Here is a 15,049-nt window from a genome sequence, read left to right on the forward strand (position 1 = left end):
TTACTTGCATTGTCTGTGTACAGTCTTATCCTGGGGTCCTGTCAAGAGCACATTTCTACTGTAGGCCCAACTTTTCAATCTCAGATAAAGACATTTCATGATTCCAGCTGTAGGTAAGAAGAAATATGTCTTATTCCAGCATGTTGCAACACACCACAAATCTCAGGTGAGCAAAGGGAAAGGAAATCCATCTTAAAAAAGCTTCTTCCTCTAACTCTCCCAGCCAACACCAAGTCCCATTTTAGATAACGCTTGAGGGTGTATCTCTACTCTCCTATTTAACTCCAGCCATCTATCAGCTTTCGGCAATGAGGCACATCTACACTAAGCAGCTTGGTAATAAGAAAAAAAATAATCAATTAAAATACCCAAATTCACACATCCTGCACCTGTAACTTCCATTTACATCAAGCCTTTAATGTAATAAAACTGTCCTTAGGTTTACAGAAACATTACCAAGAAAAGTTGAACTTGGAGGCAAATGGGGAGCTATTAGGATAGATGTCCAAAGGAACAGGTTCCTCTTCCGATATAAATTAATAAAAGCTCTCCTTGAAATGAATGGCATTGTAACTTCTGGTCCTCTTGGCACCAGAAGTAAATGTTTGGCAATTTTTGTACTGACAATGTGCTCAGAGCTATCAATCTGCTGCCAAGGTGAAAATGGAGGCTTCCCAATTCAGTGATAACAGTTGTTCTACCTCTTGCCATCAATGCAATACATTGTTAATGGCTGGTGCCATCCATGCTAATTCAGATGTATGAACTCCTAATATCCTGCAAAGGGCTTGTGAGAGGTTATCATGAGCTGGAAGCAGAAGAACCAGTCAAACAGTGTCCTTAAAGGAAGAGAGAGGTGTAGAGGGAAATTCCAGAGCCCGACTGATGAAGGTGGGGTAATGCTGGTTGAGATGCATGAATGTTTAACTTTCTTCCCAAGGAAGGGTTAGTGATGGAGCATGGGCAGTGGTAATGGTTAGTTGTGATGGAGAATAGCAGCAGAGGGAGCTGCTCTCAACACAATCTCTGACAAGGAGACACGAGACTGCAGAATGCACCAATATGATTCTCATGCACCAATTCCAGTGTGTGCATTCACTTCCTACATTTTGACGTTATTATTCCACACAAACTCACGTCACACATCAGGATAAGGTTTAGAGACTCAGCCTCTGACACAGTGTGGAGGGCTGAGTGCACCGACCAGTCAGCTGTGGAGGTCAGCAGAATGCTTCCGATTTCCTGATCGCAACATCAAATGACTTACAGTTCCTGATCCTCGAGCTGCTTCTCCACACTCTGAGCTTGATAATCGATGACGTGATCTGCACCCAAATCTTTTAAGAATGAGAAAGCATCTGCTGAGCAGGTAGTGGTCACATGGGCTCCCCAGGCTTTCAAAAGCTATATAGGAGAAAAAGTCCAGTGGATGTGGTGAGACCCAATATTGTGCACAGCTGTCATGAATACAGAGACTGATTTACAGGTTTGATTAGGCTAACAATTTTCTATCAATGAGTCCAAAGGTACTTCAATTTAAGGAGGTGCGATATATCAATCAGCGTAATTTAGTCTACCACACTGCAGAAAGTGGAGACGCGAGATGTGTGAGACAGGTTGGTTTGGGTTTAGGTGGAGGTAGGGGATAGGGTTTAAATGGAATCAGGGAAATAATTACTGGCCAGTGACTGAGCCATCATTTTTCCCCCCCAAATGTTTACTGAGCAAATAACGCCATACAAATATAGTTCAGTTAAACTACTATCTTTGAGCCATTTGGAAAATGCCTGCTGAAGATGGTGGAAGCAGATTCCACAGTAACATTCAAAGGAGAATTGTAAAAATAGTTGGTGGAGGAAAATTACAGGGAAATGAGGAAAGGGCAAGGATCGAAAAATCTAAAAGTCAACTTTATTGTCATATGCACAAGTACGTGTATACACAGGTTCAATGAAAAACCTACTTGCAGCAGCATCACAGGCACATTGCATCAGATACACAACATTCACAAGAAAATCATAAACATAAATTATACAAAATTATATAATAAAGAACAGAACTAGAACAAAGGAAACAAAGTCCATTGTAGTACAAAGTGGGTGTAGTGTTGCTATACTGAGGTAGTGATTAGGGTTGTGCAGGTTGGTTCAAGAACTGAATAGTTGAAGGGAAGTAGCTGCTCTTGAACTTGGTGATGTGGGACTTTAGGCTTCTGAATCTCCTAATGGTAGCTGTGAGAAGATGGAATGGTAAAGGTTGGTGGGCATCTGGGATTAATCAATGGCTGTACAGACATGGACACAATGGGATGAATGGCATTCCGGCACTATATTATTCCACGATTCAAAAGTCCCATAATCATGTCGAGGTTGAATTAAGACCATATATGTGTTCTGTACACTCCCTTTCACAGAATGGGCTATATGTTGACAGTGACCAATCTGAGCTGTGCAGTAAAAGCTCCCAGACACAAAGCAAAGTGCCCCAGGCTGCAACAAGTGACAAAGATAGAGTAATAAGGATAACCAAAAGACTGGTCTGAGGGATGGGACTAAGGAGGGCCTTAATGGTGTCAGAAGGATTTACAGAGGGAATTTCAGGGCTCAGGACTTATGCTGTTGAAGGCATGGCTACCAGGTGAACAGACTGGGGACTGGCAAAACACCAGATGGGACAAAAGACCTCAGTTTTTGCTGTTTGATTCTTTTTACAGTTGTTCTTCCAATTTTTAACAAATAATGTTTTGTGAAGTAGAAGAATCCTGTCTGTCTCCTCTGACTGAACAGCCCTGTGGACCACTGCTTGAGAGGCCTAATAAAATCATATTACAAAAAGAAACAGAAGCAATGAAAAAAAACCAAACTGGTGAGAAAACCAAATCAAGACTCGCAGGAGATAGTCTCAATTAAACTAAATTAAAATCTGTTTATGCAGCATTAAGTAACCACAACACCTTTCGTTTGAGTGGATTATATATGATAAATAATCATTAGGCAGGTTCATTTCCACTTCACCAGTCAGGATTGGGACTCATTAATTTTCTATGGCTTGACTTCAGGGACTGGGAAAGAGTTCTGCATCAGCACCGAGAAAAACACAAAGCGGTTCCAACCCCAGATGGCTAGTTACATTGTGGGATCAAAACACAGGAGTCAGAGGAATGGAGGAGACTTTGATCCAAACAAAACTAAAACAGATTTATGCAAAAGAAATAGCACTTCTCTTTACTAATTTTGTTTTTTTTATTCTAACTTCTCTACTATATTAAATTTACATTGTGCCTTCAACTATAGAAAACAATGAAATTTTTTAAGCAATACTAGAGCATCAGTGAAGGAAGAAGTCTAGAAGGCCCTTTTCACCTTACACTTTTGAACTGAGTGGGGACGTCAAAGTCAAAAAGGGAGACTGAGCATGGCAGAAGTGAGGATGGTGTGATGGGTGCTGGGGTTGATGAAGGTGGAGAAAGTGAGGGATATGTATATCAGGGAAGCATTAAAGACAGTGAGAGAGAAGTCTGGCAAAATATGGGCATGTTCAAGGAAACAGGAAGATATGGGAAAATAAGAAACCAAAATGGCATAACCAGTGATAAAGAGTAAGGACAGACTGAAGATGAGATGGAACATTATGGTAGGGAGGCAGAAAGAACTGTGAGGGGTATAGAGAGAGTACACTGGAAGAAACTTTTCTCCATATCAAAGGTAGATAAAAATACATAGATTTAGGGTGAGGGGCAAGAGATTTAGAAGAGATACGAGGAGGACTGTCTTCACCCAGAGTGGAAAGTACATGGAATGCACTGCTTCAGAGAGTGGTTGAAGCTGGGTTGCTGACAGCATTTAGAACCCCAGGGTTATACAGCATGGAAACAGGCCCTTCGGTCCAATTCATCCATGCCAACCAATGTGTCTATTTGAGCTAATCCCATTTCCCTGCATTTGGCCCATATCCCTCTAAGCCTTTCCTATCCATGTACCTGTGTAAATGTCTTTTAAACGTTGTAATTTTCCCCACCTCTACCACTTCCTCTAGCAACTCATTCCATATACCCACCACTCTCTCTGAAAAACTTGCCCCTCAAGTCCCCTTTAAATCTTTCCCTCTTACCTTAAACCTATGCCCTCTAGTTTAAGACTCCACTGCCCTGGGGAAAAGACTGTGACCATCCACATTATCTATACCCCTCATGATTTTATAAATCTCTATACCATCACCCGTCAACCTTCTTCACTCCAGGGAAAATAGCCCCAGCCCGTCCGGTCTTTCCTTATAACGCAAGCTCTCTAGTCCCGACGACATCCTGATGAATCTTCATTGCAACCCTCTCTAGACTAATCACACCCTTCCCACAGCTAGGCAACCAGAATTGCACAGTATTCCAAGTGTGGTCTCACCAAAGTCTTGTACAGCTGTGACATGTTCCAACTCTTGTACTCAGTGCCTTGACCAATGAAAGCAAGTGTGCCAAATGCCTTCTTCACCACCCTGCCTACTTGTATCACAACTTTCAGGGAACTATGTACTTGTACCTCTAGGCCTCTCTGTTCTACAACACTCTCCAGAGCCCTGCCATTTACTGTGCATGTCCTGCCCTGGTTTAACTTCCCATACTGCATTACTTCACACTTGTGCGAGTTAAATTCCCTCTGCCATTCCCTTGCCCACTTTCCCAGCTGATCTAGATCCTGTTGTAATCTTAGATTACTAGCTTCACTCTCCACCGCACCACCCATTTTGGTGTCATCTGCAAACTTACAATTCTGGCCAACTACATTCACATCCAAATTGATAATGTATATGACAAACAACAGGAACCCTGCACCAATCCTTGCAGCACACCACTGGTCACAGGCCTCCAATCTGAAAAGCAACCCTCCACTACCACCCTCTGACCCACCACCAAGTCAATTTTGTATCCAATGGATCTCATGTAATCAAACCTTCCAACCTTGCCCAAAGTCTTGCTACAGTTCTGCCTTCGTCAATCCTTTTGGTCACCTCTTCAAAAGACTCAATCAAATTCCTGAGCTGTGATTTCCCACACACATTTAAGAAGTGTCTAGATGAGCTCTTGAATTGCCTGGGCATAGAAGGCTATCAACCAAATGCTAGGAGATGGGATTAATAAGGAAGGGTGCCCACTGGCTGGCATGAAGAAGTTGGGTGGAATGACCTGATTCACTGGTGCACGATTCTATGAACTTAACTGGAAGATGGCAAGTACGATTGTTAGCAACCAGGATCCAGAACAAATAAAACGGGTTAATACACTTATTCCTTTACCTGAATAGCAAAGGTACCAATTCCTCCTGATCCTCCAAGAATCAAAACCCTAGATTAAAGAATTTACAAAAGAAAAATGACAAAAACCAATAAACTACATTCCAACAGTTCTGGAGATCTTGGATATTAATGGTTTTGCATGAAACAATGTACTGAGTTCAAAATGTTAGCAGTGATCACTTATTGAACACACTAGTTACATAGGAATGTACAACACTGTTAAAGATATCTAAATTTCCAGTTAATGATAGCTCTGAATTCTGACAATTCAGGAAAAATATTGAATGTTTCCTGGCTAAAGCTGTTCCTGAGAGAGTCTCTTATTCACACAGATTTGGGGGAAATAACAACTGCTGCTCCTGGATTAGTAGGATTAAGTTTTACAATTTTAATGGGATCAAGTTTTATAATTTCACATTCCTATCATACAAAGTTCTGTACCAGGAATGGCAATTCAGAAAATAAAAAGAGGTAGGATGGGGGTAAGGAGGAAATTGTGAGGGAACTTGAAGATGACACCAAGAGGCTTTAAACTGGTAATTCCACAGTAAATAGCTAGATCTTAAATGACCTGCTAAGTATATCTAGCTTTTCCTTCATTGCACACTTGAACTAAATCTTGAATGTTACTGCTGTTGGCAGGGTTTTGTTACAGGGTTATTTAATGTGTGTCTGGAAGTACATTTAGTTCTATCATTCCAAAAATAATCATTGCCAAGGAACTGTCTTCAGCACATATAAAGTGAAACCATACTGGTTTTGGAGTACTATTATATTATATATAATTACATGTATTATATACACAGCTAAGGGTCTGGTTTTTATTAAATACCAAAGTGTAGTTTATTACAACTTGATTTCCTGGCAATACTGAGACAATCTTTATATCTTCAAATACTTAAAGTATATTTCAATGCAACTTTTCCAGTCTACCTAATTCAGACAATTACTGGCCTGCATCTGATTTCAAAGGGTTCTCTTGGGCCTAATACACCCCAGATGATTACAGTCACTAGGAAGTACAGAGATCAGTCAGACCTGTTTACTGTCTCCTACCACCAGGCTAATAAAAACATGAACCAGAGGGTAATGGACGTTAACCAAAGCATTATCGTCTGTGCAATAGTTTAAAAACATGTTATTCAAAAAATTTATAGTGTGCCCTTAATGCTTGAAATTTGCTTCAAAGTTGTTGAAATCCAACAGGTTTCTTCTCAGCCCTGTTGACTTTCCAGCTACACCGTTATCTGGAGCTAAGAGATGCTTCTTGCCTGGCTTCTAATTGCAGGCCTCTGAAAGAAAAAGCAGAGGAGCAGGAGAAATTGGACAGCACTGGCATGATGGGCCGAATGGCCTTGGCTACGCTGCAAGATTCTATGAAAGGCAATAGCTCCCCCACCAAGTTGTCCTCCTGCCGCAGTCGACTTCATGCTCAATGATGAGCAACACAGACTGTCAAGCTGGATTTAAGGCTTGGCTCTGAGGGGAAAGATAATTTAACAGAGGATATAGTAAAAATACAATAAACACACAAGACCCAAATAAAACTAAGTCCAAAATTAAACAATGGTTAATTTAGTAGATTCAGGGGAGAACTGGACATGCACGTAGAAAGGAAAGAGTGATGCAGTAATGTTTAGGGGGCACATGGAGTATAAACCGCAACATTTTTAAACCAGATGGGTGGAGTCTGGTTTTATTAGGGTCCTGTGTGTTTATTTTACTTTTACTATATTCTCTGTTAAATTATCTTCCCCCTCAGGGCCAAATGTCAAATCCAGCTGACAACCTGTGCTGCTTGTAATGGCCTGCTTCACCCTCAGCTACACGTTCCAAAGGCAGCAGGTAACGTGCCACTTAACACAAGCAATGAATGAAGCCTACATTACCGTTTCCCTCTGCAGTTGTCTTTGCTCAGTCCTCCAGTGTTCACCAGGGCCGACCACGTCGTCAGAGCCACGTAGGGTAAAGCTGCAGCTTGGCTGTGACTGAGGGCTTTTGGCTTGTGGGCTACCTAATGTGAATAAGCCCTCTGGTTAGAAAAGCAAACCAAGTTTTTTTTTTGTTTTTAATCTTTCAGTCCCCTTTGGGAATAAAAAGGCTGGCTCAACAATAAAAGATCAGCACAGTGGTATAGCTAGTAGAGCCACTGCCTCACAGCACCAGAGACCAGAGTACAATCCTGACCTCTGTCTGTGTGGAGTTTGAATGTTCTCCTTGTGAGTTTTTAAATCAAGTGCTCCGGTTTCCTTCCACATCCCAAGGACGTGCGGGTTGGGAGGTTAATTGGCCACTCCTGGCGTGTGGGTGAGTGGTAGAATCTGGGAAGGAGTTGATGAGAATGTGGGGAGAATAGAACATGGAATTAATGTAAATGGATGGTTGATGGTCGGCATGGACTCGATGGGCAAAATGACCGTTTCCATCTATGTCTCAAAAACCTTACCCCCACCCAGATGTGCCCATACCATTTGCCAGAAAGCTACACCACCCCCCAGATGTTCAGTGAATCAACGTGCAGGAAGGTTAGAGATTGGGGTGCTGATTTTGACCAAGTGAGCTGGAGTGGCAATGGAAATATAAAATGGACCACACTATACTGGCAGGTGAAAGAGAAAGGTAGAAGGGAAACTTGTCAAAGTGCAGTTTTGGTTTGCACATGCAGAGTAACTGCGAGGGAGATTCTGCATGCTGACTATGGCGTTAGAGACACATAGGATAAAGCCGTAGCTTGGCTGTGACAGGACTTTTGACTTGTGGGCCACTGAAAGTGAATAAGCCCTCTGGTAAGAAGAATGATGCAAGTTTTTTCCCTTTAAATTTTCAGTTCCATTTTTGAATAAAAAGACTGGTTCAACAGACTAAAAGCATTCTGCATCAAACTCCTCTTTTCCAGAAGAAAGGGCCCTGTCTGAAAATTTAATACTGTGGCGGCTAGCTTCACTACTATAGAATAAAGACATGGAGTCTGTTGCTTGGAGTCAGAAGCCGATTGCTCGACAGGGGCGCGGTGCACTTTTTAATACCGAAATTCTTCCCGCGCTTCAGTTCCCGCGCCGACATCGCGTGCGGGTCACCCGACCTTCCTGCACGCGGGCTTTCCTAGCCCAACGACAGAGGAGAGCCCTGCGCCATCTTGGGTCAGGGCCTCCGACAACGCTCGCGATCTCAGGAACCGGCTCGATACCGGTAAAGTGAGTCACTACATAACCCCACCTCCACCACCCCCACCCCCCACCAGAACCAGCAATACCGTCATGAAAGCCAGAACTAAATAAACTATGACTTGGGTGGCCTGCCCCTGCATTGCACTCGCTGGACCACTACCAGTTGGTCCAGGTCTAAATGAGCCAACTTCAGCCGGTCAATTGTAAAAACCTCCTCACGCCCTCCAATGTCCAGCACAAACGTAGACCCATTGTTCTTGACGACCCGGAATGGCCCTTCATACAGCCACTGCAGCGGTGTTCGGTGCGTGCCCCTCCTTACCAAGACAAACTTACAGTCTCGGAGGGACGTCGGCATACAGGTCGGGGCCTGTCCATGTTGCGAGGTGGGTATTGGGGCCAGGTTGCCAAGTCGCTCGCGCAGCCTGTCGAGCGCTGCAGCAGGTTCTTCCTCTGGCCCCCGAGGGGCTGGTAGGAGCTCGCCCAGGACGACCAAGGGCATTCTGTAGACCATCTCCGCGGACAAGGCATGCAGGTCCTCTTTTGGCGTGGTACGTATCCCCAGCAGGACCCAGGGGAGTTTGTCCACCCAGTTGGGCCCCTTAAGGCGGGCCATGAGTGCTGACTTCAGGTGTCGATGGAACCACTCCACCAGCCCATTGGATTGCGGATGATAGGTGGTGGTGAGGTGGATCTGGGAACCCCATAAGTCGGCGACGGCAGACCACAGGCCAGAGGTGAATTGAGCTCCCCTGTCTGAGGTGATATGGGCCAGGACACCAAAACGGGCCACCCAAGTTGACAAAGGGGCCCATGCGCAGGACTGGGTGGAGGTGTCCCTGAGGGGAATGGCTTCGGGCCAGTGGGTAAAACAGTCGACAATCATGAGGAGGTACCGCGCTCCTCGGGAGACTGGGAAGGGACTGACAAGGTCGACATGGATATGGTTGAACCTCCGGTGGGTAGGTTGAAAGTCCTGCAGGGGGGCCTTGACGTGCTGCTGTACTTTTGAGGTTCGGCAGTGTGTGCAGGACCGGGCCCATTCGGAAACCTGTTTACACAGGCCATGCCAGACGAACTTGTCGGACACCATCCGGACAGTAGTCCGGATGGATGGGTGTGCCAGGCCGTGGATGGAATCAAACACCTGTCGACGCCAGGCAGCTGGAACGATGGGGCGGGGTTTACTGGTGAAGATATCGCAGAGCAGGCTGCGCTCACCAGGGTCTACCAGTAGGTCTTGCAGTTGCAGGCCCGAGACTGCAGTGCAATAGCTGGGCATCTCCTTGTCCGTTTGTTGTGCCTCCGCCAAGGTGCTGAAATCCACCCCCGGGACAAAACTTGGATGGTGAGCCGTGAAAGTGCATCCGTGACCACATTCTTTTTCCCGGACAGATGGCAGATGTCAGTGGTGTGCTCCGAGATGTACGAAAAGTGCCGCTGCTGCCGTGTTGACCAGGGATCTGAGACCTTGTTGAAAGTGAAGGTCAATGGCTTGTGGTCGGTTGAAGCTGTAAACGGCCTGCCCTCCAAGAAGTAATAGAAGTGTCTGATGGCCAGGTACAATGCCAACAGCTCGCGGTCGAAGGCGCTATATTTGAGCTCTGGTGGTCAAAGGTGCCTGCTGAAGAACGCCAGCGGTTGCCAATGCCCTTCGATGAGCTGCTCTAGAACGCCTCCGACCGCTGTGCTGGAGGCGTTGACCATGAGGGCAGTCGGGACATCCGTACGAGGATGCACCAACATGACCGCGTCCACCAAGGCCTGCATGGTTTTGACGAATGCGGCGTCAGCCTCCTCTGACCAAACAATGTCCTTGCTTCTGCCTGACAGGAGAGCAAACAACGGGCGCATGATGCGGGCCGTGGATGGTAGGAACCGGTGATAAAAGTTTACCATACCGAGAAATTCCTGCAGGCCCTTGATGGAGGTGGGTCTGGCGAAGTGGCGGATGGCGTCGACCTTTGCAGGCAGGGGCGTGGCGCCATGTTTGTCGATCCGATGGCCCAGGAAATCTACTACCTCGAGCCCGAATTGGCATTTGGCTGGGTTGATGGTCAGGCCGAAATCCCTCAGGCGGGAACAGAGTTGGCGGAGGTGCGTGAGATGTTCCTGCCGGCTGCTGCTGGCAATCAAGATGTCGTCGAGGTATATGAAGACGAAGTCTAGGTCGCGCCCGACCGCGTCCATCAGTTGTTGGAAGGACTGAGCAGCGTTCTTGAGGCCAAAGGGCATCCAGACAAATTCAAAGGGGCCGAAGGGTGTGATCAGTGCCATCTTTGGAATGTTGTCCGGATGCACCGGGATCTGGTGATAGCCACAGACGAGGTCGACCTTGGAAAAAATGGACCGCCCGTGCAGGTTGGTAGTGAAGTCCTGAATATGCAGCACAGGGTACTGGTCTGGGGTAGTTATGTTGTTCAGGTGTCGGTAATCGCCTCAGGGTCGCCAGCCTCTGGCTGCCTTGGGGACCATGTGTAGCAGAGAGGCCCATGGGCTGTCCGACCTGCGGATGATCCCCAACTCCTCCATCTTCTTGAATTCCTCCTTCACGAGGCTGAGCTTGTCCGGTAGTAGCCGTCGGTCGCGGGCGTGGAGGGGTGGGCCCTGGGTGGGGATGTGATGCTGGACGCCGTGCTTGGGCAAGGTGGAGGAGAACTGGGGCATTAGTACAGACAGGAACTCTGCCAGGACCCTGGTGAACTCATTGGTCGACATGGTGACGGAGTCGAGGTATGGGGCCGGTAGCTTGGCTTCACCCAACGAGAACATTTGGAAGGTGCAGATTGTTGGCGTGAAGGAAATCTGCCCCGAGGAGTGGTTGCGCAACGGCAGCCAGGGTGAATTTCCAGGTAAAGTTACAGGTGCCGAACTGGAGGTGCACCAAACGGGTGCCAAAGGTCCAGACGGCGCTGCCGTTGGCTGCTCTGAGGGCAGGTCCTGGTATGCAGTTGCGAGTCTCGTGGCTGTTGGGAGACATGACGCTGACCTCGGCCCCGGTATCTACCAGGAAACGATGGCCAGAACGCCTGTCCCACACATGCAAGAGGCTTTCCGGGTGGCCAGCTGCCGTAGCCATCAGCAGCAGCTGGCCCTGGCGTTTCCCGGAAACCTGCATGGTGGCCAGCACCTGCGGGCATCTGTGCCCCACCGCTGGTGGTAGAAACACCATTGGTCGGTCGGTGCCTCAGACCTGGTGGCGGGTGGGGTGCAGTTGATTGCTGGGTCTGGCCTGCTGGGTATGTGGCGTGGCAACGTGCTCGACAGATGCCCCGCTTTCCTTCTTTGCCCGCCAAAGGACATCAGCACGGGCAGCCACCTTCCGGGGTTGCTGAAGTCGGCATCCGCCAGGAGCAGGTGGATATCATCGGGTAACTGCTCTAGAAAGGCCTGCTCGAACATCAGGCAAGGTTTGTGGCCGTCTACTAGGGCCAACATCTCGTTCATGAGCGCAGAGGGGGGTCTGTCACCCAACCCATCGAGGTGGAGGAGGTGGGAGGCCCGTTCACGTCAGGAAAGGCCGAAAGTCTCAAGGAGGAGGGTCTTGAACTTATCGTACTTCTCCTCCTCCAGGGGCACCTGAATGAAGCCCTCGACCTGGGCTGCGGTGTCTTGGTCAAGGGCGCTCACCACGTAGTAGTACTTGGTGTTGTCCCTGGTGATCTGGCGAATCCGGAACTGGGCCTCGGCCTGGTCAAACCAGACACGTGGCCAGAAGGTCCAAAAGGTGGGCAGTTTAAGGGCTACTGCCTGTACCTCTTGTTGCGCAGACATCGTGGGTCCAAAAACATTTGGGCTTGTCTACACTACTATAGAATAAAGAAACGGAGTCTGTTGCTTGGAGTCAGAAGTCGATTGCTCGACAGGGGCGCGGTGTGCCTTTTAATACCGAATCTTTTCCCGCACTTCAGTTCCCGCACTGACGTCACGCGCTGGTCACCTGACCTTCCCGCCTGCGGGCTTTCCTAGCCCAACGACGGAGAAGGCGGCGGGCCCCACGCCATCTTGGGTCAGGGCCTCTGACAACGCTCGCGATCTCAGGAGCCGTTTCGATACCAGTAAGGTGAGTCGCCACAATATCACAGTCGTGGCGTCATTCTTGAAGGCATTACTCCTTTCTGCCCAGTCATACAAACAAGATACCAAAAGGCAATCAATGCCTTCAGAAGATGACTCATGTTTAGATGAGTGGAAATAATTGATATTAATTCCATTTTCCAAATGGACAAGGATCATCGCAGGCCAGTGATAATCACAAATTAGGAACAGGGAACAGGCCTGGGCTAGGGCAATTTAGTTCTGAGTCTGCTTCTGAATTCAGTTGCCTACTTCATCATTGCTTCACAATACGTAATAGCTGTACTGAATAAACATCAATCATTGCCCTAAACACAACAATTGTCCTAATATCCAAAGCCTTTTAGGGGAGTGAATTCCAGATTTATGAGTACACTGTACGAGGAATAAAGGGTTACAATACCCCAAGTGGAATTCTGTTGATTATTTCCCAGTAGCTCTTCCGGAACCTGTGCACATTACCTATGAAGACTAACATTCATCGTCAGCTTGATTGGCTTTGTATTTGTCCACTTGCTTTATACCATTTGTGTATGAGGAATCCCTGACAACAAGTCCATTGTTTTACTATTTAGAAAACACTTTATCTTTCTTAGGTCCATGTTGCATTTGTTGAGATGATATTAAAACGTTTCAACTGAAGTATTGTTGCACCAAGTGAACTGGCTTGGCAGAGGCTCATCTCCTCACACTACAGGGAAGCAGCAGGCCCTGTGTGTTACAAATATCTCAGCTTTCATAGTTTTCACTGTAATACATGCTCCACAGTACACCAGCCCATTACATTTCAACATCAACTACCAGAATAAATCAATTAATTTTCTACCAACTAAATTATTCTGATTTCTAATGATTATGTTTAATTAGTGGAACTGTAGTTGCTACACAAATTAAACTCTGCTGTGGAGTTTAGAATGAAACAACTGTGCCAATTAAAAGCCACAGATGTAGATTAGAATCAGTATCAGGGGAAATCTCCCAGCCCAAATCATCACAGGATCAGTTCCCCTCTTACTTTCTCCTACCTTGGCCCAGATTTTGCTGGTAATTGTCAGTGTTCCAAACAGAACCAGGTTAGGCGTGACACCACTGACTACAATAGGGATCGGAGGACTGCAAACAAGACAGCAAAGGGCAAAGAAAGTTCATTTTTGAAATGATTTTGGTATAGTTTTATGCTTTTTAGTTTTTCAATAATTTTTTTAAAATAACATTAATTTTTATTTTGAAAAATATTTAAAAATTTTGATTATTTAATTCATTTTAAACTTTTAAAATGTTGTCACCGTCATTCAGAGACATTTACAGCCAGTAAATCTGGAGAGAGGGTGTTGCCAGCTGTTTTATCTTTCAAGGGAGTTTTGGGGATTGGAGGTCCTGCTACTGCTCAGACCACAGCCCTGGAGTCCAAGGTGCTTCAGGCCAGAAAGATAGGCGCTCTGCATCCAGACCAGGGCACAGAGTGACAGCTCCGGGCCAGCAAGATCTGGGCCTTTAGGTATGTCTTGAAGCCATCAAGGTTGCAACACTGTTGGGTGGAAACTAAAAGCAATTAAATGATGAGCAAATATACATCCATTCTACACTACAGGTCGATCACCTGCTCTCTCAGCTTACCTCATTCGCACTTGCCACCACAAATTCTGCTAATGTTCCCTGTTTCCACGGTGGAACTGCTGCCCACACCTGAAAAGGAAACAAAAGAAACTAACTGAAATTGCGTTTGTGAGATTCTGCGAAAATTATCACTGACAACTTGCATGAACATAATTCCATTAATATAGTGAAGCTCCAACAAGCATAATGAGGCAGAATTGACACTTTTAATTGACACAGAAATTGTGATGTACTGTGCCGCTGCTGCAAAAAACTAATTTTCATGGCATTTATACCCTGGGTATGTGTGCCTATGACAATAAACTTGAGCACATCCAAAGGCAAGAGAGAGGGAATATTTTATTGCAGTAATCTGTAAGGTAAAACAAAACTTCTATGCTGCCTTTCATGATATCAGGATATCCCAAAGCTTTTTACAATCAACTGTGTACTTTTGAAGTAGAGTCACAGTTGTAAAGTAGGATTCAGTACATACCATCCTCAGTACAGTGCGCATCATCTACAAAATGTTTTGCAATTACTCACCTGGCCTACTCCACCATGACCCAATGCTGGGAATCTGAAAATAAGAACAGAACATACTGGAAACACTCAATAGGTCAGACAGCATCTGTGCAAGGAAAAGTAAAATTAATGGTTCAGGTTGAAGACCCTTCATCAGAACAGTTTTGACAGATTACTCCGGCTCCTAATTCCCACGATCCACGTCGGTGTGTGTTTGACCAGAAATGTTAACTGTTTCTCTCACCACTTGTGCAGCCCCACTCGAGTCTTTCAAACACTTTCTACCTTTATTTCAGATTTCCAGCATGATCCCTGCAACCCATTGATCTGACTTCAAAATTTTCATCTTAGGTTTTCAAAATCCTTATGGTCTCCTGCTCTGAGCTTCTCGTGATCCC

General features: G+C 46.1%; 1 protein-coding gene across 1 annotated transcript in view; it reads right to left on the bottom strand.

Moving 5' to 3' along the window:
* rtn4ip1 (reticulon 4 interacting protein 1) overlaps window positions 1–15,049 on the bottom strand; it is a 36,605-nt gene that overhangs the window by 16,944 nt on the left and 4,612 nt on the right. The window contains exons 3-6 of the mRNA XM_052024769.1: window positions 14,148–14,216; window positions 7,176–7,300; window positions 5,287–5,335; window positions 1,268–1,404 (exon numbers count right to left, since the gene is read on the bottom strand). Coding sequence (XP_051880729.1) covers window positions 1,268–1,404; window positions 5,287–5,335; window positions 7,176–7,300; window positions 14,148–14,216 — 380 coding nt within the window. The remainder of the gene's footprint in view (window positions 1–1,267; window positions 1,405–5,286; window positions 5,336–7,175; window positions 7,301–14,147; window positions 14,217–15,049) is intronic.

This window comes from Pristis pectinata, chromosome 10 (genome assembly GCF_009764475.1).
Source record: "Pristis pectinata isolate sPriPec2 chromosome 10, sPriPec2.1.pri, whole genome shotgun sequence".
NCBI classification, from domain to species: Eukaryota; Metazoa; Chordata; class Chondrichthyes; order Rhinopristiformes; family Pristidae; genus Pristis; species Pristis pectinata.